This window comes from Drosophila mojavensis, unplaced genomic scaffold, assembly GCF_018153725.1.
Source record: "Drosophila mojavensis isolate 15081-1352.22 unplaced genomic scaffold, ASM1815372v1 contig_80, whole genome shotgun sequence".
NCBI classification, from domain to species: Eukaryota; Metazoa; Arthropoda; class Insecta; order Diptera; family Drosophilidae; genus Drosophila; species Drosophila mojavensis.
The window spans coordinates 16,784,906-16,807,052 of NW_025318906.1; the positions used below are offsets into that span (position 1 = coordinate 16,784,906).

Sequence of the window (22,147 nt, forward strand, 5' to 3'; positions counted from 1 at the left end):
AACTGTTATAGATTTACACTGGGATTCCTTATATTAATCTCTGGAGCTTCGACCTTAAGTCTATTTAAACATATATGAATGACAAAGATAATGATCATTATTGTTAATATTTAGCACTTAAATTTCGAGTTGTTTCCAGAAGTTCTTTGAATATTCTGTATATTAACTAATATTAAGTCCGAATATATTCTATATCTATAATAAATATTAATTTTTAATATATTCCATATCATATTGAATATCCGCTTTTCATTTAATAGAGTATCTATAATAAAGGTAATATATAAATAAATATGCCATTAAAAAAAAAGTCCGTTAAACCTTTAATGATCTTCACGCTAAAACTTATTGCAAAAGATAAATGAGCAACGTCTCTGCAATCCTTTCTTTTTGAGGTCATTGTAGAACTTTTAACAACTGTCATTGCTGAAGAAGAAGAAGCAGACGAACAAATAAACTAAGCTAGAAGTGAAACTGAAAATGCAACGAAATTTCAGCTCAGACTCAACGGGCGCGTCACATCATAAAAACTTTGCTCGTTTCCGCTATGCGACAAACGAACAGGGGAAAAAATGTATAAAAAGAAAAAATAAAGCTAAAATGAAAATGAAAACAAGAATGAGAAAAAAAAAAAAAAAAAAAAACTCAGGGAAACAGGCTAAAGGAAACATTGTGAAAATCACGTGCGTGTCGCACTTTTCGTCGTCTTTTTTGTCGACTTGTGTAAATTTATTCGTCACATTCGCCCCGTTCGCGGCTTTTATTGTGCTCCGCAGTTCAAATAAGAGCGCAACATCATAACTTGGCCATAAAGTTGGGACAGACATCAAGAGCCAGCCGTCGTCAGCACTGGCCATAAAACGAAACAAGTTATAAAACTATATAGCATGGCCATATACAATGTATACGGCATTAAAACATAAGCATAAATTAGCCAAGAATCGTACATAGTTTTTGTTTTTGATTAAAAGAATATTTCAAAGAAAAATTAAAAAAAAAAATATTCGAGATGCAATTGAAATGGAGTAATTGTGCATATATTTAATATTTATAAATATATAAAAATAATGAATATATCCACAATTATTTAATGTGTTTACAATTCTAAATTATATTACATTTTATATGGAACAAATATTCATTGAATTGAATATTTTAGTAATAAAAAAAAAAAAAAAATAAATAAATAAATATAAAAATAAAAATATAATCCTAAATTAGTCAAGAATCATTCAAAGTATTTATAAATTAAAATTTTCAATTAATAAAAATCTTGCTGCTTAAATTTAAATAAAGTAATTTTGGATATATTTAGTAATAATTAATAAAAATTGATGTATAAAAATATATTTGTATTTCTTGAAATATATAAATTACTAAATATATCCATAATTATTTAATTTGTTTTCAGTTTAAATTACCTTACATTTTAACTCATTTTAATATTTTATTATTGGTTTCATATTTTCTGCTTTGTCTGTCAATTTTTGCTGTGAAACTTCACCAAATTCTCTTTAATAAAATACTCATTTTATATATTTTTACCATTTTTTTATTTTTTAAATTAAAAACAAAAAAAAGGATTTATTTTCAATAAAGTTTTTATGGACTAAAATTAGTGTTTCTTTATATATTGCAATTCATACATTTGAATTTTTCAACCGTCTAAATTTCATTCCGTCCATGATATTTGAGTTCCTATAAGCATTTTCTTAACTCTTAACATTAACAAATTTGCATAGCCTCTGGCACTTATTTTTATAATTAATAAATTGGCATTTTCATCTTTTTCATAACAGCTTGAGCTCTCATCGCTCTTAATTTGTAGCAATTAATTGCTGCAAGTGTATGCAGCGTCGAGTGAATGAGCAACCAATACATGGACATTGGTTGTCCATGTCCATGTCTGTGTCCATGGTCGTGTATGTGTCGATGTTGATGTCGATGTCGATGCTGATGCTGATGTCGTTGTCCAGAGGCATTCATTTATTCAGGCAATGAGCCAACATGCAACTTGGTTATTTGCCCGGCAAACACAGAGCGGAACGCCTCATGATTAAAGGATGTATATTAAATATTCATGTAAATGTCAATTTAAAGCTACTGCCGATCCACCCGCTGATTGGCTACGTGCTTGCCCAACAACAACACAACAACAACAATAATAACAACAGCAAACAGTGGAGCGAGTGTCAAATGTTGGCGGCGCTCTTTTTGTTGTTGGGTCGTCGCTGTTATTATTGATATTGCGGGTGTATCCTTTTTTCCCCATGTCCTCGCCTTTGAAATTTGCCGCCCAAAGGGGGCTCGCAAAGGGTGCGTCGGAATAACAATAGATTTATTGCAAACAATACATAAAGTGCATTCAAATGGAATGAAATGTGTTTGCTTCTTTATAATACAGTATTCTCTTTTTTTTTTTTTTTTTTTTTTGCGGCTATACGCTTGCCTAGGGTATTTGAAATTTGTAACAAAATAGAAAATATATAAACTGAAATAGTTACTACACGTGGAATATATGGAATTTTAGAAAAATAAATATAATTTTGCATTCATATATATATTTTTTAGTATATATAATTTAGTATTCTTATATGTATATTATTTGATGATTTAAAAAATTATTGATTTATTTATTTTATGCCTTTGCTTAACTCATTTAAGATATGTTTTATATATTATTATTTATTTAATATTTTTTTGTAATAAGTCCAAATTATATTGTATTATTATATATATATTATTTTTATTTATTTAATATAATTTTTCTATTATAAGTCTAAATTAAATTACTATAATAAATATTTAGAACATATATATTTATTTAATTTTATTTTTCTGTTTTATTTATATATATATTTTTTAAAATATATTATTTATTTATTTAATTATATTTTTAAAATATACATTTATTTAATTTTATTTTTTTAATAAACAAATATTTTTTTTTTCATATATATATATATATTTTTTTATTTATTTATTTATTTATTTATTTTTTGAGAGGTATTCAATATTCGACTGTGCTAGCTTTTTTTTTAGCTTTCCCTGTTTAATTTTTTTTTGTTGCTGCTTAGCTAGTTCCAAATTTATATTTATTGACTTTTTGGGGATATGTCGCTCAAATTGACTATGTTGCCAAGTCATTAAAGTTTTATAAGCATAACAAAAAGGTTGTGAGTATATATATACATATATCTATGTTTAATATGCGAAGAATATAAATCTGAGTAAATATATAAAAAGGAATATTCGTATGCATATGCCTAGCGGGCATTATAAATTTAGTATTTAAATTATTGAACAATAGAAATATTCTGCTTAGGACTTTTATATTTTATGCACAATTCTATTAAAAGAAGTATATGAAGTGCTATGCTTTAGATCTTTATTTATTTATTTAAATAGATTTGTGAAATTTTATGTTTTAGTTCTCTCAATTCAATTCATAATAGAAAATTTTCACAGGGTTCTACGTTCTTTTCAGTTGCTCGCCGAAAGAAAAAATATAACTTCAAACTAACACACTATATTCTATGCCTCTCTGCTTCTATTTAAGTAGAAAATTTTCATTTAAATTTAAGTTAAGAGTAGCCTTATTAAACCTTTTATTTTTAAATACAATAAAATACTTTGATCCATAATAAATTGTTGTTATAAAGAGTAAAATAGATAAATAAAAGATAAGACATACTGCTGAGCAGATAAACTTGAATAGAGTAATAAAACTAATAAATTATTATTTTTCTTTTTTTGTTATCTTCATTTCCCTTAAAAGCAGCTTCTAGCTGTCACAAATTCAAATCCTTCAGCTTTGTTGAAACGTTGGAATTTTTAAAAATATTTTGGCGCCCCTCGATTGCCGCTATAGTGTTGCAACCCTTTGCAAATGTATTTTGGTTTTCTTTTGTTTTGTTTTTTTCAATGTCAGTGTTCGGCGTTTGCTAACACTGACAGGCTGACACAATGTATTTTGGGGCTCACAACACACACATGTGTGCTGCACAAGTGTGCGTGTAGTTCGTAAAAAAAACTCGCACAGCTAGTCATTCAGAATAAATAAACAAATAACCGAACTAAACAGCCAAAGGAAAATGTCGACGAGTAAAAGCAAGCATCGAGAATGCAGCAACGACAGTCCCATCAAAATGCTCGAGAAGCCAAAAGATGACCAGTCAGATGACCAGGCCGGGGACAGTCCGCCAGTGTCGAGTCCCGACCAGACACAAAGTAGCGCTCAATTGGATTTATTAGAGTTTCTGAACACGCTCGAGGAAGTGCCCCACGAATTAGAGAGCCTTAGTCCGTCAGAGACCATCATCCTGGCGGATGGGGTCACGAGCATCGAAGTGAAGCCGCTAGTGTCACAAATGTCAGCCATGTCAGCCATGTCCGCCATGTCAGCCATGTCATCCATGTCATATATGCCTTCCATGTCATCTATGCCCGTGCCCTCCATAGCACCCGTTCCGCCCCTACCACCCGTGCCCTCCATACCAGCCGTGAGCGATCTGAAGCCCATTGCGCCTCCTGCGTCGAAGCAGCCGCTGCAAACGCTGCTGAGCTACCACTTCACCCACAAGCTGCATCTGGCGGCGAGCAGCGAACACGTGCCGTTCATCAACTGGACGACGGACGGTAAGCATTTGCAGCTGGACTATATCGGGCTGCAGGATCATCTGACCGGCAGCCAGTGCATGTTTCGCAGTCGCAGTGTATTGCAGTTCACCCGCCAGCTGACGGACATGGGCTTCGAGCGGACGCTGCTGGAGCAGGAGCAGCAGGAGCTGGAGCACGGCGGCCGGCTGCAGCTCTACTACAAGCATGAGCACTTCAATCCCTACCATTCGGAGCAGCTGCTGCTGATACCGACGCCGACGCCACAGAGGGAGTGGCAGCCAACGCCAAAGACGCAGAGGACGCGCAATGCATGTTTACCCAAAGGCGGCGGCAAGGAGCCGCCACATCGGAGCGCCTATACGCCGCTGCAGCTCGCCCGCTTTCGTTTCCACACCCTGCTGAACTACCACAACGATGTGCGGCTTCTCCAGGAGCGGGAGCCCATCGCCGAGCAGCTCCTGCCACGACGCGGACGCATCAGCAGCAGTCGACAGGTGGCGCAGTCGGCTCTGGCGCCGGCGCTGGCCTCCAAGCACATTAATCCGCGCGACTCTGTGCTGCACTTCGAGGCCGGCAAGGTGCCCGACTATGCTGGCTTCTATGGTCCCGTGGAGCCGTCGCTGATCAGTGAGTTCTTTGCGGAGTATCTGCCGCGCTATGGCGCCAGCACCAGTGGCTACAAGGACATCGTGGTGGATGCCAGCAAGGCCAACTCCTTCCAGCAGAACTTGCCCATCGGCGTCGCCTACTCAGAGGATGAGGATGACGTCATCGAGCACGGCAGACACGAGCCGAGCACGCCGGGTGCCGTGAGCGAGCCGGATCAATCGCAGGCGAGCGAGAGCTTCCATCTGCCACCCGAGGATATCGAGCTGGAGCAGGTCATGCAGGAGCTGTGCGAACAGGCGGACGGAGATGTGGATGTGGAGCTGGAGTTGGATGCCGAAAAGAAGGAAGTGACGCCAGTCAAGCCCAAGCTCAAGCGAAAAAAGCTGGCGAGAAAGTGTGCCATGACGGATGCCGAGCTGAAGCAGGAGCCCGTGGATGAGCACTGTGAGGATCTGCTGCAGGCAGCTGCTGCCGCTGCGGCCTGCATCAAGGAAGAGCCCAAGGACAAGGACGAGGACAGCAGCAGCAACAACGAAGCAGACAAGGAACTGAAATGCCAGCCAGCCACAAAGATTGGAGTCAAGCGACGTCGCTACGATCTGCGCAACTCCAAGTCGAAACGAACTCGCTGAGAAAGCCTCAGGTTTGCTTTCTTTTTTATATATTGCATTAAAATAAAAATATTTCATAAGTAAAAACATTAAGATAAACAATAATGTTTAATGTTTAAACTAAGGCGCTTAGCATAAAAAATAAAACCCGTTTTAAATTTAAACTTTAGTTTTCAGTAAGATATATTATATACATATATAGTTAATTTACAGTTATACATTTGTTAAATATTTTTAGTGATACATTTCTCCTGTGATATAGAGTACTTCATACTCAAATGCAAACGATTCCCTCCAAAGTCAAGCTCTGAGCTCTAAGCTCAAGACTTTTTTAGATTAATTAATAAATCAAATTTATTGATAAAATATATTGAATTTACTCAAAGTGAATTTTAATAAAAATATGTTTAGTAAATTGATGTATTATTTTTGCAGTTATATCTAAAATATACAAATATATTTATTAATTCTAAGCTCTGAGCTCTATGTTGAAAATTCTTTTTGATTAATAAATAAGAGAAAATGAAATTGAAAGTATGTTGTAATGCAAATATTTAATTAATTGGTTATATGGAAACTATATATATATATATTTTTTTTTGTATTGAGTACATCTATTTATCTAGTAAATTAAAAAAAAAAAAAATAACAAAATAAATAAAATAGTAAAGTAAAGTAAGTAAGAACCCAAAAAAAAAAAAAAAAAAAAATAATAATAATAAAAATAAAATCAAAATAAGCACAAAGAATAATTAAAAATTTTTATTATTATTTTTTGTTTTTAATAAAATATATTTTATATAAATAAAAATAAATGCACTTAATAGTATTACACTGAAATAATAAATCGAGCTCTTTGAAGCTAAGCTTAAAATCCATTTTTGTTAATAAAAAAAAAAAAAAAAAAAAAAAAAAAAACAATTTATTGAACCTAAGATTTTACTTAAATATTTATTCATTTCCATATTCATATCTGTCACTGCACATATATAATAAAAATGTTTACCTCATGCAACCAACTTTTACTTCACTCTGCCTCACTTCACCTCACCTTTACTTCACTCTGCTATGGCCTGAGCCCTTTACTGAAATTAATATGGCATAGAAACACTAAAACGCTTATCAGCTTATCAAAATCTCCACGCCTTCGCCTCATTACCTTGTAGACATAGTGCTGAGTGGGAAGGGCCGACGGGGCCTATCAAAACTGTGGCTGTAATACAATATGAACGAGAAATATCTTTGCATTTAACGCTCACAGCGCTGAATGCATGAGAGGGGCAGCCGGCGGGGGTCGAAGAGGCTGCTCGAGGGGCAGCTGGCGGCGGGGACTGGGCTGCTGGGGCTTTCAGACCGGAGGCACAATCAGTGCGATGTTTACAAGTTTTATGAGCCACCAAATAACAAGGCGAATAACCACAGCAATAACAACAACAACAACAACAACAACTGCCGAAGCGATCAGATTCAAGCCGAGGCCAATTTTAAAAGACCCCAAAGACAGGTCGCTCGAGTGGCTTTTGGTTTCGATTTCGCAAAAAACTAAAAAAAGAGAAATAAAGGGAAATAGTTAAGCTTCATAAGGGTGAATATTGAATACTCTTGCTGGGGTTGCTCTTAGACTTTGCAGATAATTATTGATGAAGACTTTTGTAACTAAGTTTCTAATCATATAAGCATAACATGTTAATCAAATATAGAAATATAGAATTTCCTGTCAGGCTAAATTGTGAATCGAAGAGCGTAGCATGATTTTTGGATTAAAACATAGAATCAATATTAATTTGAAAGCTCTAAGAATATCAAAAAGGTCTAAAACAAAAATTATTTATGCAATTTAAATGATATCGAAAAATTTATGTAAATGAAGGCAGAAATATTGGAATATCAGGGAATATGTATTTTATATATTATACAATTATTTTGCAACCAATTTAAAATGAACTTATATATATAGAAAACATGTACATACATATATATAGAATATACATTAAGATTGAAAATAGACTATTTAGTCTACCTCTGCATGTATCAGCATATCAAATTCAATAAATGTATATTCATATGATAATTTTGAGTTGGATAAGCTTCTATAGACCATTTCAGAATATAAAAACTTTTGAGGTGTCAAAGACATCTGTTTCCTGGCGTTACATATTTTGTTAAAAATTTTAAGTACTCTCACTCTCTTTCTCACTCTCTCTCTCTCTGAGTCTCTGCAAAAAAGAGACGAAAAATGTTTCTTATACAATTCACAGCATGAGACGCAACACGATTTTTATCGTCTTTAATTTGCTTTTTATTTGATATCATATTTCATGGCATGTTTCAGAGGCCCTCGAAGCTGCAAGACCCAAATGAAAACAAAAGCAAGTGGCATTCTTCTTTTTTTTACATGTTTTTTCCTGCTGTTCATCTGGTATGTCGTGACTCGGGAAATCGGGCTCTGAGTCGAGACGTCATAATGTCATAAAAATGTCATATACTTTTAATAACTTTATGACAGCTACAAAATCATAAACAAAATACTCTGACAGCAACAACACAAACACACACACACACACACATATATATATACATTGAGAGTGGGAATTGTGACTGTGTATGCAAATGCTTGTGGCCAAGAAGGAGGCTTCATCATTTGGCAGCCACATCATAATGAGATGTGTCATGTTTGCCTTCCCCAGAATCGGTGACAGCTGCTTTAGCATGGCATCTGATTGGGCAGCATCGCTCGCTGGGCGACCCTTAACAAAGAACATGACATGTGATTATTGGATAGAAATAAATTTATTGCCCTGAAGCTGACTATATTAGCTGCTTTATTGAGTCTCTAAACTTCAAAGTTTTGATTATGACTTTTATTTATTTTATTTTTCAAGAATTCTTTTAACATTTGTAAGTGCATAAAAAGTTTAAATCAAATTTAATTAACTTACTCTCTCGCTTACTCCTCTTCTCTGGCTCTCTCCCACTCTCTTGCCTTCTCTTTCTATCCATACATTTGGATACCCAACCTTAACATTAATTTCAGCACATAAATTCGTTTTGCGACAAAACGCAGTTTTAAATTATGAAACCTCGCGGCTTGAAATGAAATCGACTCAACGCATAATAATGAAGCGACTGAAGAACATGGAATTAAAAAGAAGGAGAGAGAGAGAGAGGGAGAGAGTGACAGGGGAGAGAGAGAGAGAGAGAGAGAGAGAAATATAACGAACCCGTAGAGTTATTAAATGCCAAGTTATTTGTCGTTTAGCTGGAAATCCATGCTGGCCATGCCGTCAGTACTTTAACTTTAAGACAAGACACCGAGACTGCTTTATGGCTTTGAGTAGGAAATCTTTATGAGCATGTGCCCTGGCCCCAAAACACAGCCAGACCCAGAGAAGACAGACAACAACAACGACAACGAAAAAACGAAGTGAGACAAATTTATTGGCAAAGTATAAATGCATTTCTTTACGGCTTACAGTTTGTGTGGTTTTAATATGAAGTCGTAAACATTTTTAATGATCCATAGAGATTGTTAGAAAAAAAAAAAAAAAAAAACTAACCAACTATTTGCATATTTCGATTTATGAGACTAAACCGTGTTTCCACGATTTGGCAATTTGTCGTTGGCTTTTACCGGGAATATAGGTGAGTCTCGCATCGACAAATGGGAGCAGTTTGTGTGTGTGTGTGCGTGGAAAGCCTTATTGGTGGCATCATATTTGGAAAGCTAGTTAAATTTTATATTGACTTTGTTTTTGTTAAATTTGAATAATTCTTTGAGTGCTCAACTGTAAATTAGCTGGGAATCAAATTAGCTGGGAGTCAGCCAATAAATTTTATTTGCTTTGTTTAACTTTTATTATCGAAGTATAGTTTCAAATTAAAAGCATAAATATGCTAAAATATGTATATTATACAGTTTATTCGATTTTTGTTTTATATTTTACCAATTATATTGAATATAAATTTATTTACTTTTTTAATTGTCACTCATAAATTTTATTTTTATTCCAAATATATAATCTATAAAAACTAATTTTATTTGTAAAATAATTATATTTTATATACTTTTTTAAATCTATTTTCTTTTCATTTATATTTAATTGATATACATTTTTTACTAAAAAAAATTTTTGTTGTACACTTTGTTGTACATTATTGATGCGAGCTTTAAATAAAAAATGTCATTTATATAAGTAATAGATATTTTTACACAGAAATATATTTAAAAATGTATATATTTTTTAGTAAAAAATCATATAATAAAAACAAAATTTTGTTCATATATACATATATATTTATATTCATTTTTATGTTTTTTTTTTATTTTTTTATTATGTTTAATCTTTTCTTCTCATTATCCAATAATAATAAATATGCAGATGGAAATATATATAAATATAAAATGTTATATATAAATTTGGTATAATTAAAAAAAAAAAAAAAAAAAAAAAAAAAACCTATACCCAAATAGAATTTAATGCGTATTATTAAAAAAAAAAACACACACAAATGTATACAACTCAAACAGATTTAATTTAATTATATGTAAATAAATATTAGAATTAAAGACAAATAAAAATGTAAAAATGATTATATATATATAGATATTAATAAAAATATATAGAATATTTGATATTGTTGCAAAAGACATAAATTTGCTGTAAAAATATTGAAACACTTTGCAGCACGTTTCTAGCTAAGGTAATTATACTCTCAATAATTTAGAACAGTTTCCCAATCAAATTCGTCCACATAGACTCGACTCCTGCTCCTCCTCCTGCTGCTGCTGCTGCTGCAATGATAACTCAATTTGGAACTTTATAAATGTATTTTTATTAAAAGTATCTTTCTCTCTCTCTCTCTTGTTTGTGTCGGTGCACTATCGTAGCTCTCCATTAGAGCCAATCAAAACTCACAGCGCATAAGCCATTTCTCGTACAAAGTAAATAATTTGTTGGCAATAACGGAAAGTTGTGCTTATCGCATTGCAATGCAACTTTAAGAACTCACTTGCCGCAAATATTTCGAGCAATTTATCTAGAGTGAAAAACTTGCTCCTGCAAGCGGCCTTGCCTCCTTTTCCCCCCTGTCGTTGTTGGGTTTCTCTATTTTTCGGGTGGGAGATTTTATGATTGCACAAATGCAAAATGCATAACAAACTCAATTGCAGAAAATATTTCGCATGCGGTGGCAGTTGATATGCACCGAATTGGGATTTATTTATATGGAGAAGGAGTGAGACAACTATGGCCTTGTCCTGGACCAGGTGCGCCCCTGCGGCATGTCCCTGGCCCCGTTTTTCCTTTCATTTTTTTCATTTATTTTTTTTTTTTTTTTTTGGCAAACTTGCAAAGTTGAAGATTGGAGTATTATCCGAATAGAAGGACATTGCCCCACCTGCAGCTCACCCACTTTCAAATTGCTTTTTTATTTACCAATGGTTACGTTTTACGTTTTACGTTTACATTTTACGGCCAGAGTTATGGATATCTTACGGGCGGATCAATGTGGATGTGGATGTGTGCTGGGACATAGTGCGCCAAAGTAGTTTATGCAAAATTTACTAATACATATGCAATGCCAAAAGTTTCACTCCATCCCTGGTTGCAGTGCAAGTTTGACAGGAGCGGGCCAGCAATTAGTCCCTGGCCGAGCTAGTAGTCCTCGCCGGCTAAATCCATGCAGTAGCAGGCATTGGCAGTGTTGGCCTTAATCCAGCGCAGGTATTGATTCACAGGTGTGTAGCGGTCCGGCGCCTTGGAGACAAGTCCGACTAGCTGATGCTGACCCAGCAGCTCGTCGAAGAGCACATGGAGCGAGCCGTCGCTGTCGACGCTGCAGGCATCCTCCAGGCAGTTGGCACAGAGCAAATTGTTGGTGGAGCTGGTGCGGCGGCACTCGGATTGGCTTAGGATGAGCACATCGACTTCCTGTTGAGGGGCGGTGAAGGGTGTGCAGAGTATTGGGAAGGTAAAAAAAATAATTATAATAAATTGAAACGATGCCAGGGAACAGATCTAGGATAAAGTCATTAGATATATAGAACAAACGCGAACAGCTAAAAAACAATTAACTTTAGATAGGGCCTTCCACGCGAGAGCTTGAATATGAAGAGCAAAGAGAACTTGAAGGAACAGCAAATGGGAGATGTGAAATTTATAGATAGAGAAACTTTCAATCGAATTGTGTTAAGTCTCTGCGGTCAAAGAAATGTAGATAAGAAAGAAAACATAAAGAATTATTAGAAAAGTTGACGGCTAGCTAGTTATACCCACTTAAATATATAGTTATATATGTATATATGTATATCATTTAATTCCAATCCCACCTTTAGGCTTTGCATTCCAAAGGCCGCACTCTGTCTTGGCCCACTCCAGCTCGTTAGCTTGGCCCATTCGCCCTCGTAGCTGGCGCTGGCTGAGGGCAGGCAAACGGGTCGCAGACGTTGCTCAAAGCTCACCGGACGATCCAGCCGTATCAGGGCAATATCATGATCGAAACTATATGGCTTATATAGCTCGTGCACCGTCACGTGCGTGGCTTGACGTTCGAGCACCTGAGCATCGCTGGCGCTGCGATTGGGCTCGAGCAGATGCACTTGGATGAGCTCAGTCGGCACGCCCTCCACACAATGGCCAGCTGTGAGCACATAGAGGTCGCTGATCAGCGAGCCGGCGCAGTGGAAGTCTCCTGCCAGCAGCACCATAGCCAGCCAGGGATAATGATGGCGACTCGGCGCCCTGGAAGCATGCTGGCTATCCAGCGTATAGATCAGCCCGCAGCGGCAGGCGGTGCATTCCCGTTCCAGCGGCTCCACTTGGGTGGATCGAGCTGTGACTGCCTCTCGTTGGGCTGCTGTGGGCAGCAAGATTTTGGCCAGCCACTGGACAAAATCCTCCCCGCGATCCACCAGAACGTGAACGGAGGCGGCGGCGGCGGGCTGCACCGCTGCTTCAGTGGCACAGCCAATGCACAGAATTTCCAAGACAGCGAAACAGATGAGCTGCACTCTCATCTCGTTGACCACGAAATAGTTACTGCAGCTCCAAGCAGATGTTGCTGCAGCTGAACTCGCCCGGCCACAGGCCAAGAGCGTATACATAGCTGACCCACATCCGCTCTTGGAATCCTGTTTTTAAATAGTTTGCGTTTTTTTTCTGCAACTGCTAATCATTTGTCGAATTCTATCGTTTATTTCCTGGCTCACCTGACCAGTTTTCTTTTTCATTCACGTGTCGTCTCGGGGCACCGAAAATGGCTAGTTTTTCATTTCATTTCATTTTCGCTTTTTTCCAACGATTTTCCAAGCTGCTGCGCAAATGGATTCATGAAATGTTTGCACGCCACATAGTGTGTAAATATTTTTCCTGCCCGACCTCCCCCCTGCTGCCCGCCCCGGGGCCAACGACATCGACATCGACATCGACCACTTTTCACATAATCACGAGCTGCAAAGCATTCATTATTCGCATGTGCATCTCAGGTGGCCTCTGAGCCACAGTATTTCACACTGGCTCACAGTTTTCCATCGGTGAATCGCAAACATTGCTCCTCGCACTCAGTTGAATATATCGATTTAGGAATTGAGTTGGCTGAAAGCTTGATTAGCTTGCCTTCCAAAAGGCATAGCAGGTCGAAATATTTTGAAAGTAATTATAACACCATATAGGAACTTATTATATTTAAAAAACGTGTCATGTTAGTTATGTAGATAAATATTAAATATTTTGTTATATATTAAATATTAAATATTAAAATTCATTTAATATGCTATGAACTCATTGAATATGAAAAATCAGGGTATTTTCGCTTTGTGAAAATATATTTAAGCGACATAAACATATATACATATACATATATTAACATAAACTTTGTAGTCCCCATAAACTATAAATATTATAGAAAAGGATATAGCTGAGTTGTTGTATGCACGTTGTTCTCTCAGTCTAAGCGATATAAAATAAAATGGAATAAGCTTAAAAGTAATAATATTATATTTATTTCCTATATATTATTTGTTTGTTATATTATTGTTGTATATTGCATTTAACAATTAAAAAATATAATTTAATATATTTTAATAAATTTATTTGCTTTATCAGATTGTCTAACTGTGTATTTGTTATTTATATACATAAAAAAATACATAGATTATTAGACAAACAGATAAATAGAGCTTAGAAGATCTACTGAGTCTTCAATTATACATGTATCATATTCATTTTAGCTATATGAAATATAATACCCAATGCATAGGAATAGCCTGCACACTACTTAAACATCTTAATTACAAATTACACAATCTTCATATTTTGAGATCAATCAGGAGCTATAAGGTAAAATCCGGTTGCAATGAAAAATATGTCTTTATATTAATAGAGAATTAAAGAAACTTTTATCTTTTACCCTTTGATCTGTTAGTTCGAAGAATTTATCGGTATAAACAAAAATTGCACCAAGAACACCAAAAATAAATATTAATGATATGTATTTCCAAAATAATATTGGACAGAATAATAATTTATATGCATTATCTTCATTTGAAATATAAACATATAAAATTATAATAAATATATATATAAAATAGAATAGTAATATATAAAAAAAAAATATATATATATATATATATATTAAAAAGTATATTGTATCTTAAACAGTGCTAACACAAAATATTTAAGCTTATGTATATTAGGTAATAAAAACTAAACTTATTTTATTTATACTCATTTATGTGGAAGTACAAGCTACTATAAAATCAGTTTATAAACTAAATCACTGAGGACTTATTGTTGATAAGTATATTACATAATCGAATTATCAGCCATTTCAGTTCCAACAGTAAGTCAGTCAATCATGTAATCATTCCCTGTCTGTCATTCAATAATAACCGCCCACTGCACTCAATAATTTCCTAGCCTAATCAATTTCGACCTAAGCCAAGCCTTTCGTTAAAATCAGCCACATTCAAATGCTAAGAAATGCAGAATTTGTTTTGTAAGTATTTCATTCAACTTCATTTTGCTGTCACACATACATATTATGCAAATGAAACGCTTAATAAGCCCCGCAGAGACCAGGAGCCAACCGTCGCTGGCTCTATCTCTGGTTCTGGCGCGCCCCCAACTCGGCTAGCAGTTGCCACTTGTCATTTAGGCCTTTGTAAGCTGGCACAATAATCTCTAATAGGCTTAGCATGAAATATTGATGCTTAGTGGACGCTTAGTGTTGCCAAATAGAGCTCTGAAAATGTTGTTATGTTTATGTAGCCCTCGCTCTGCCTCAGTCCGTCGCGAGCCTGTAAATTAGTGAAAGCAGTTTATTAATAATTTTCTTTCTAAGCCTCTTATGCCGCCGCACAGCGTCGGAATGTTGGAAAAGTTTTCTCCATAGTTTTTTTTTTTTTTTTTTTTTTTTTTTGAGAGGGGTTGAGGGAACTAATTGAATTTGAAGAGCAATACCGAATGATCCATAAATTGTGTTCAACTATTGTTGCACAGCCCATTGAACCTTGACGTGACTTCAATTGTGCTGTGCTGCGACACGCCCACATTGGCCGTTACGCTTGAACACCAAAACTGGAGCTGAGCTAAATTTCCGGTAAGTTTTCATCGCCCGCCCATGAGCTTCGACATTTTTATTTTCATTTAATTAGCAGCCTGGCTAGGGTACAAAAAAATGCGACGTAGTAGCACCTAAATTGTCCAATTATATAAAAAAAAAAAAGCCGTGATGAAGAGGAAGACGAAGGTGAGACGAAGACGAAAACTTCACTGCGTAGGCTGCTGCCACAGGTAGGCCCTGATTGCCGGTAGCAGGCGAAGACTACGAGCCGCATGTCTCTGTCGCCGTTTTGATATTATTTTTTTCCCTCTCTCTCTCTCCCTCTCTCTTTCGCCTTAATTGATATTTATGGAAATGGATGTTGTTCGTAAGTGGAGCAGCCCAGCTGTAAGATTTACATGCCACTGCGCTGACTACGCCGGCCAGCTCATTAGGGTCTAAATGAGATGTTCCTTCCAGCAGCTAGCCTAGCTCAGCTCTCCACAAATCTGGCAAATTTATTTCTGAACAAGTTAACAACAAACGAACAATGCAGCAACTGCAAAAGTAATCCTAATCCCAGTTGCCACAGTGACCAACGCAGTATTTCCACTTGACGCGGAAATATTGTTTAATTGCAGAAATGTTGAACTCAACTTTGGAAATTAAGTTTTCTATTCTCTCGTTTCAAGAAGAAGCAGCCGCATGGTAGTTCATAAAGCAGCAGGGAATGATTTAAGCCGGAAAGTAAGTGGAAAGTCGAATAAGTGAAGTTATGCATAGGGGCTTTTGGCATGAGTTTTATCTATATATGCAGGTCCTGCTCAAATAGCAGAGTAGCTTATAGAAAAAGAAGCAGAGTAGAAGAGCTGCTTTAAGAATTCATATGAATCTTACTCAAGTGGAAGTGTGACTTATTGAATATTGCAAAAATATATTGGGAATACTGTTGAGTCTCGATAACTTTTACACCGTTAAATATGAATAAAAACGATAAATCGAAACAAATTCTATTCCCTTGAAAAAAGTTCGTTTTCGATCATTTAAATTTATGCGTTAATCGAAAAATAATCGTATATGCCATTTCGAATTATCGGAACTCGACTGTAAAACATTTAAAATTTTTTTTAATTTTTGCAGTGAGTTCATATTGCAAGTGATAGCAATGCATTGCATAATTAGAGGAAAATTCAAATGAAATACATTTATATATCGGCATTAATTCGAAATACTTTAAATGTAAAATCATATTAAAAGTTGGCAATGCGTAGGATTTTTGGCGTTTTAAACATGCTCTCAAAAATCAAAAACAAGCATTTGCAAGTATCTCTGTGCGTGTGTGTGTGTGTGTGTGTGTGTGTGTGTGCTGTGAAGTGTGCGGTGCCTTTTGGCCTCTACCGTGCTGGCATACTTGGCTTGTTGAACATGCGCTGAGGCTGCCTGTTGGCTTCTTTATCTTGACAGCATCGGGCTTTAAAATACAAGTATAAATACTATGGGCTACAAATGTACAAACATTCCGACAGTCCGCACCACCGCCCCACAGCCAATGACAGATTGTGTGGAGAGAGGGCGGGGCGGAACGCACAATTGCAAAAGCGGCAACAACTTTTAATTAAAAGCAACATTTTCACAGACCGCTGCAACAAGCTTATTAACAGTTACTTTTCGCAGCGTAAATCTCTGTAGTCAGACTATGTCTGTGAGTTTGTTGGTGTGTAAGTGTGTGTGTGTGTGTGTATTTCTGTCTCACATTTAGCCGCAGCAAAGCTGTCAATTGATAAACAAGTCAACTGTCACTTAGGCTCGCATTGATAGCTCCTTATCGAGGCGAATGCAGCGAATCGAACGGCCAACGCTAATCAGGCAGTCAGCCAGGCAGTCGGGCAGTCTGCCCCAGGCCGCAAGGTGTCCGGCCCGACCCGGCCCCGGACTCCGACTCGTATCCTGTACGGGCAGCACTCGGCCGACGGCTGGCGATGGAGATAAGTCAGCGACACATGTCACAAGTTGTATTTATTTCTTATTCTCTGTTTGTTTTTCTCAACTCTCCTCACTTCTCACTCCTCTCTCGCCTTCTCACTCCTCTCACGACTTCGATTTGCCTTTAGTTTTTATTATTATTTATTTTTAATCACAAGTGGAAATTAAACGCGGCTAATGAAGATTTTAATTGCGTGCCACAAGTTGCATGTAGGCTGAATCAAATTTTGTTGTTTTCCCTATCTCTGCCCCTCTCCCTCTCTCATGTACGACTTGGGAGCAACATGAACAGCGTTTGTCGCCGCACGCAAAGCAACTTTTACCCTAGCGCTAGTTAGTGATTGGCTGCAACAGTAAGCTGCTTAGGTTTTCAGGTATTGCCCACCTGCCCGCCTCATTGAATGCGTTTTGCATGCCGTTTATGACAGCTCCAAAGGCTCAACTTAATGTAACTGTGCTGTGGGATTTATTTTAGCGGATTAGTTAGCGAAGTATTTTGAGCGCGTTGCATTTTTTTTTTTTTCGCAAATTTTCGAAAGTGCACTTTGAACACTAATTCACAGAGAAAGTTAAAAAAGAAAAAAAAAATGTTTATATGGCAATGGATTTTGGAGTACAGACTTTAAAGAGATAGCTGAAATACTACAAAGTTCATATCTGTATGAAGTATGAAGTATGACATATGAAATATGAAGTATGAAGTATGAAGTATGAAGTATGAAGTATGAAGTATGAAGTATGAAGTATGAAGTATGAAGTATGAAGTATGAAGTATGAAGATTATAAGTATGAAGTATGAAGTATGAAGTATGAAGTATGAAGTATGAAGTATGAAGTATGAAGTATGAAGTATGAAGTATGAAGTATAAAGTCCTTAGTCCAGTAAATGGCCAACCTGAGTGTATTTCCTGCTTAATCACGCAAAATCTCTGTCGTTTCCTATTAAGCCTCACCTAACTGAACTTTTGGAAAAAATTCAGTTTTTATACAACCCCTAAAGTGCATTGCAGTGGCGTGGAAAAAAATATCGCACCTATCGCCCGTTAGCCATAGAAACTGTCATAGAAAAACGAAATCAAACTAAAATAAAAAGAAAATGTAAGAAATGTCACGCTTCATTTGGCTAACCCGTTCAATTGGACACCTGGTCGAGGCCAAGTGAAAAGCGCTGTCAACGGAGAAAGAAACAGAAGCAGGAAGAGGAAATAAAGAGAGAGAGAGAGAAAGAGAGAGAGAGAGAAAAAACGTTAAACAACATGGCACACAAATGCCACGATGGACGCTGAAACAAATAGAATTGGACAGATCGATTAGGCATACAAATGTGCAATTAGAAGTGGAACTGGAACTAGAGCTGGAGTGTGGAATGTGGAATGTGAAGTGGGGAGGTGAAGCAATGTGGATGGATGACAGTCCTTGGGAGATATGAGCTGACATTTCGTTAGCTACCCTTTGCTCAATAAACCGTTACAAATGACAGCCAGGGAGCGGGAGCAAGGCTAAGCAGGAAGCAATACAAAGAACTAACGAGCCGTACAAACGACACTTGGCACCCCTGACCGACCTACTACATTATATCTTATGTAATCTATCTACATAGCTGCAGTTCGAGCTTTTCATTTGGAAAATTTCAGCGCTGCGCTTTGCCACTCTTTAATTGAATTAAGTTTGCTGTAATTTCCGTAATTTATCTGCCAATGTCCACCACAAATTTCAATAATTACGAACAGTTTTTAATTACATTGTCCGCAGCTTGTGTGTGTGTGTGTGAGGAAGAGGGAGAGTGGTTTAGGGGCTGGGTTTATTTGGCTATTTTACAATGGACATTTAATTATTATTTATGATTGTTTAGCGTTTTTCTGAAATTGATTTATGTGGAATTCTCGTGCAATGACGGTCAGTTTATTAATTTGTTAAGCTTGCGGCGCTCCGTTTTTTCTCTCTCTCCCTCACTCCCCTTCTCCTTCTCCCTCTCATTTTTCTCTTTGCCTGTAGCGAATTAAGAAATGTGGGCATGTCATGTCGTGGATTCATTACAATTATATATTAATTAATAACAATTTTTCGGGGCGTTAATGCGTGTTTAATAAAATTGTTAATTACAATTTTGATTGCCAATATAAATGATATGTTGGCTGTTTATCGATGTAGGAGGAACATTTATTGTTGCATTTTGTGTGCAACTGATTTAATGAAAGGAAGATCTAAAATTTATATAGAAATGTGATGCATGAATGGCTGAAGAAATTCCTCGATATGTTGAACAAAAAAAAAAAAAAAAAAAAAAAAAAAAAAATATTGAAATATTTGGTCTGTAGTCTAGAATATCTCTCAAGGCTCTCTTTAGACTTAAATACAAATAGATCTTAAATACAAATACTGAATTCAAAAAGAGAAAATTACAATAAAATTCTCTGATGACTTCTTTATAGACTTGAATCATTCAGGAACAAATCTAAACTGAACTGAGATTTCAAGAGGAAATATATTTAATTACTTTAAAATATAATTAATTTCATTAAAAATCTTTCCTAAGCTATCCAAAACTCTGTATCTAAATAGTATTTAAAGACCAGAACCAAGGAAGCTTACTCAACTCTCAAATCGTGCATCTGGCTACTAGAAATCCATCTCTGTCGATAGCTCTACTATGCTCCACACACATTAACTAACCGCTACATTTTATTTAGTAATCATCAATCAAGCGACGCTTAGTGGTAAACATAAATTCTCAGGCTCAATCAAAGCATTTCCTGCTTTCGCCAGTCTTTCAGCATTTTAGCCAATCTGGAAGACAATGCAAACAGCAAACAGAATGAGCAACGCCTGCGTGAAAAATGCAAATCAATTCAATTAAAACAACAAGAGCAACATGCAGCCACAAAGCACGGCAAGAGCAACAACGGCAACAACAGCAACAACGGCAACAACAGCAACAACGGCAAACAACTAGTCAATGCAATGCCAGGACGCATGCCTCAATGCCATAGCCGCAAGGTACAACAAGCAACAGCAACAGCAACAACAATGTGATGCATGTTGCTGCGCAACAAAAGCAAGCGCACCATAAAGATCCCGCGTAGAGCCGCTGTGCCTGACAACAGCAACAGCAACAGCAACAGCCGAAGCAACAACAACAATAGCAACAACAATGGCGCAACAACTCACATGCCACAAAAGTGTTGCAGTTACAAGAATTTTAATCAAGCGTTTAACACTAAACGCGCCACAGCCTCAAAACACCGCAACGTTCGCAACGGCTGCGCAGACGCATAAACAATTTTCCAATTGTTGTTGCTGTTGCCAGAGCCTTTATTGGGGCTTTGTGTTGCTGTTGCTGTTGTTGTTGTTGTTGTTGTAGCGCATAAATTAACTTGCCGCTTGTCTAGCCAGCAACAGCAACTGCGTCTGCATCTGCGTCTGCGTGGCCCAACCCGGCTAGATCTTCATGTCGGCTAAGTCTTAAGGCCGGTTTTGGCTTTTGGCTTTTGGACAAATTTAAATTTGCATGACAGTCGCACATTGATCATGCTGCTGCTGCTGTTGCTGCCTGTCTCACCGACTCCCAGGATATCCAACTGTGCCGCATTGCAACGCATTTTCAATTAACCAAAACATGCCACAGTCTCAGTCTCAGTCTCAGTCAGAGTCAGAGTCACAGAATGACATTTTCTGCTGTTGTAGACTTGCATTTTTGAATATCGGCCAGCTGACAGTCCACTTAAGGCGCCGCCATAAAATCCGCCCAAAATGCCCAATAAAAACCATTCAATAAATCAAAACAAATTAACATAAATCTTGGCAGTCTGTCGACGCAACTGCTTTGGGGCATGGCCAGCTCGCGTTGCTGCCGCTGCTGCCGTCGCTGCTGTGGCTGCATCTGTTGATGATGATGTCGATCGTAAATCCTCAAATTTTGACAAATGTACAAAAGCTTCCTCAAAATGGGCAATAAAAAATTACCAAAAAAAAAAAAAAAAAAAACAATAATAAAAAATGTACTTTGAGTATACAAATACACACATAGACACACACGCACACACACATGCTCAACAAAATTCTTTATTGCATATTCAAAGCGTCAAGAAGCAAAAATATTTCAGTGGAGTAAATCGAGCAGAGGATACTCTATAAGAAATGAACATTGGTATTAATAAATTGATGTTTTCTCGAAATAATTTTTTTTTGTATACAGAATTAATTAATTCAAATTTTAATTCGAGTTAAAAAAAAAATAGAGATACATATATTTTGAGGGATACAATTTTTATTTAAATATTATATTTAAACTGAAAATTATATATATTTAGAAAATAAAATAATGATTTTTCATGAGTAATATATTTGTATAAAAAATATATATATTTAGTAAATATTATTTACAGACAATTTATTTATTTTATTCTATTATTTCTCTTTTATATTATTTCTTCAGAAGAAATTTAATAAATAAATAAAATATATAATCTTTGTTTGAAAAAATTATGAAAATTATAATCTTTTAAGGAAAATATAAATAAATTTTATCTACTAATAAAATATATACACATATTTTTTACTTCTTTTTCCCCATTATTAGTAATTCAAATAAAACGTATAGGAATTTAAATCAAATATCTCAAAATACATTTTTAACTACATAAAATAACTCTAGACATACATATAAGGCACTATTTACCCACCAATTAGTTGATTGCCTAAATTTCATGATAAAACGAAATATTTATTGCAGAGTATCTTTGGGAGGGCAACAGAAGTTCTAACAAACCAGATGCATCTCCACA

General features: G+C 36.1%; 2 protein-coding genes across 2 annotated transcripts; one reads left to right on the forward strand and one right to left on the reverse strand.

Moving 5' to 3' along the window:
• Positions 1-3,888: 3,888 nt before the first annotated feature.
• On the forward strand, positions 3,889-6,004 carry LOC6580258. The gene has a single exon (XM_002006074.4). The coding sequence runs from the start codon at positions 4,095-4,097 to the stop codon at positions 5,859-5,861; it is 1,767 nt and encodes a 588-aa protein (XP_002006110.1). The 5' UTR covers positions 3,889-4,094; the 3' UTR covers positions 5,862-6,004.
• Positions 6,005-11,494: 5,490 nt separating this feature from the next.
• On the reverse strand, positions 11,495-12,942 carry LOC6580259 (transmembrane protease serine 9). The gene is made up of 2 exons (XM_002006075.1): positions 12,169-12,942; positions 11,495-11,770 (listed from the first exon to the last, which is right to left on the reverse strand). The coding sequence occupies exons 1-2, from the start codon at positions 12,940-12,942 to the stop codon at positions 11,495-11,497; spliced, it is 1,050 nt and encodes a 349-aa protein (XP_002006111.1).
• Between the last annotated feature and the right edge of the window lie 9,205 nt (positions 12,943-22,147).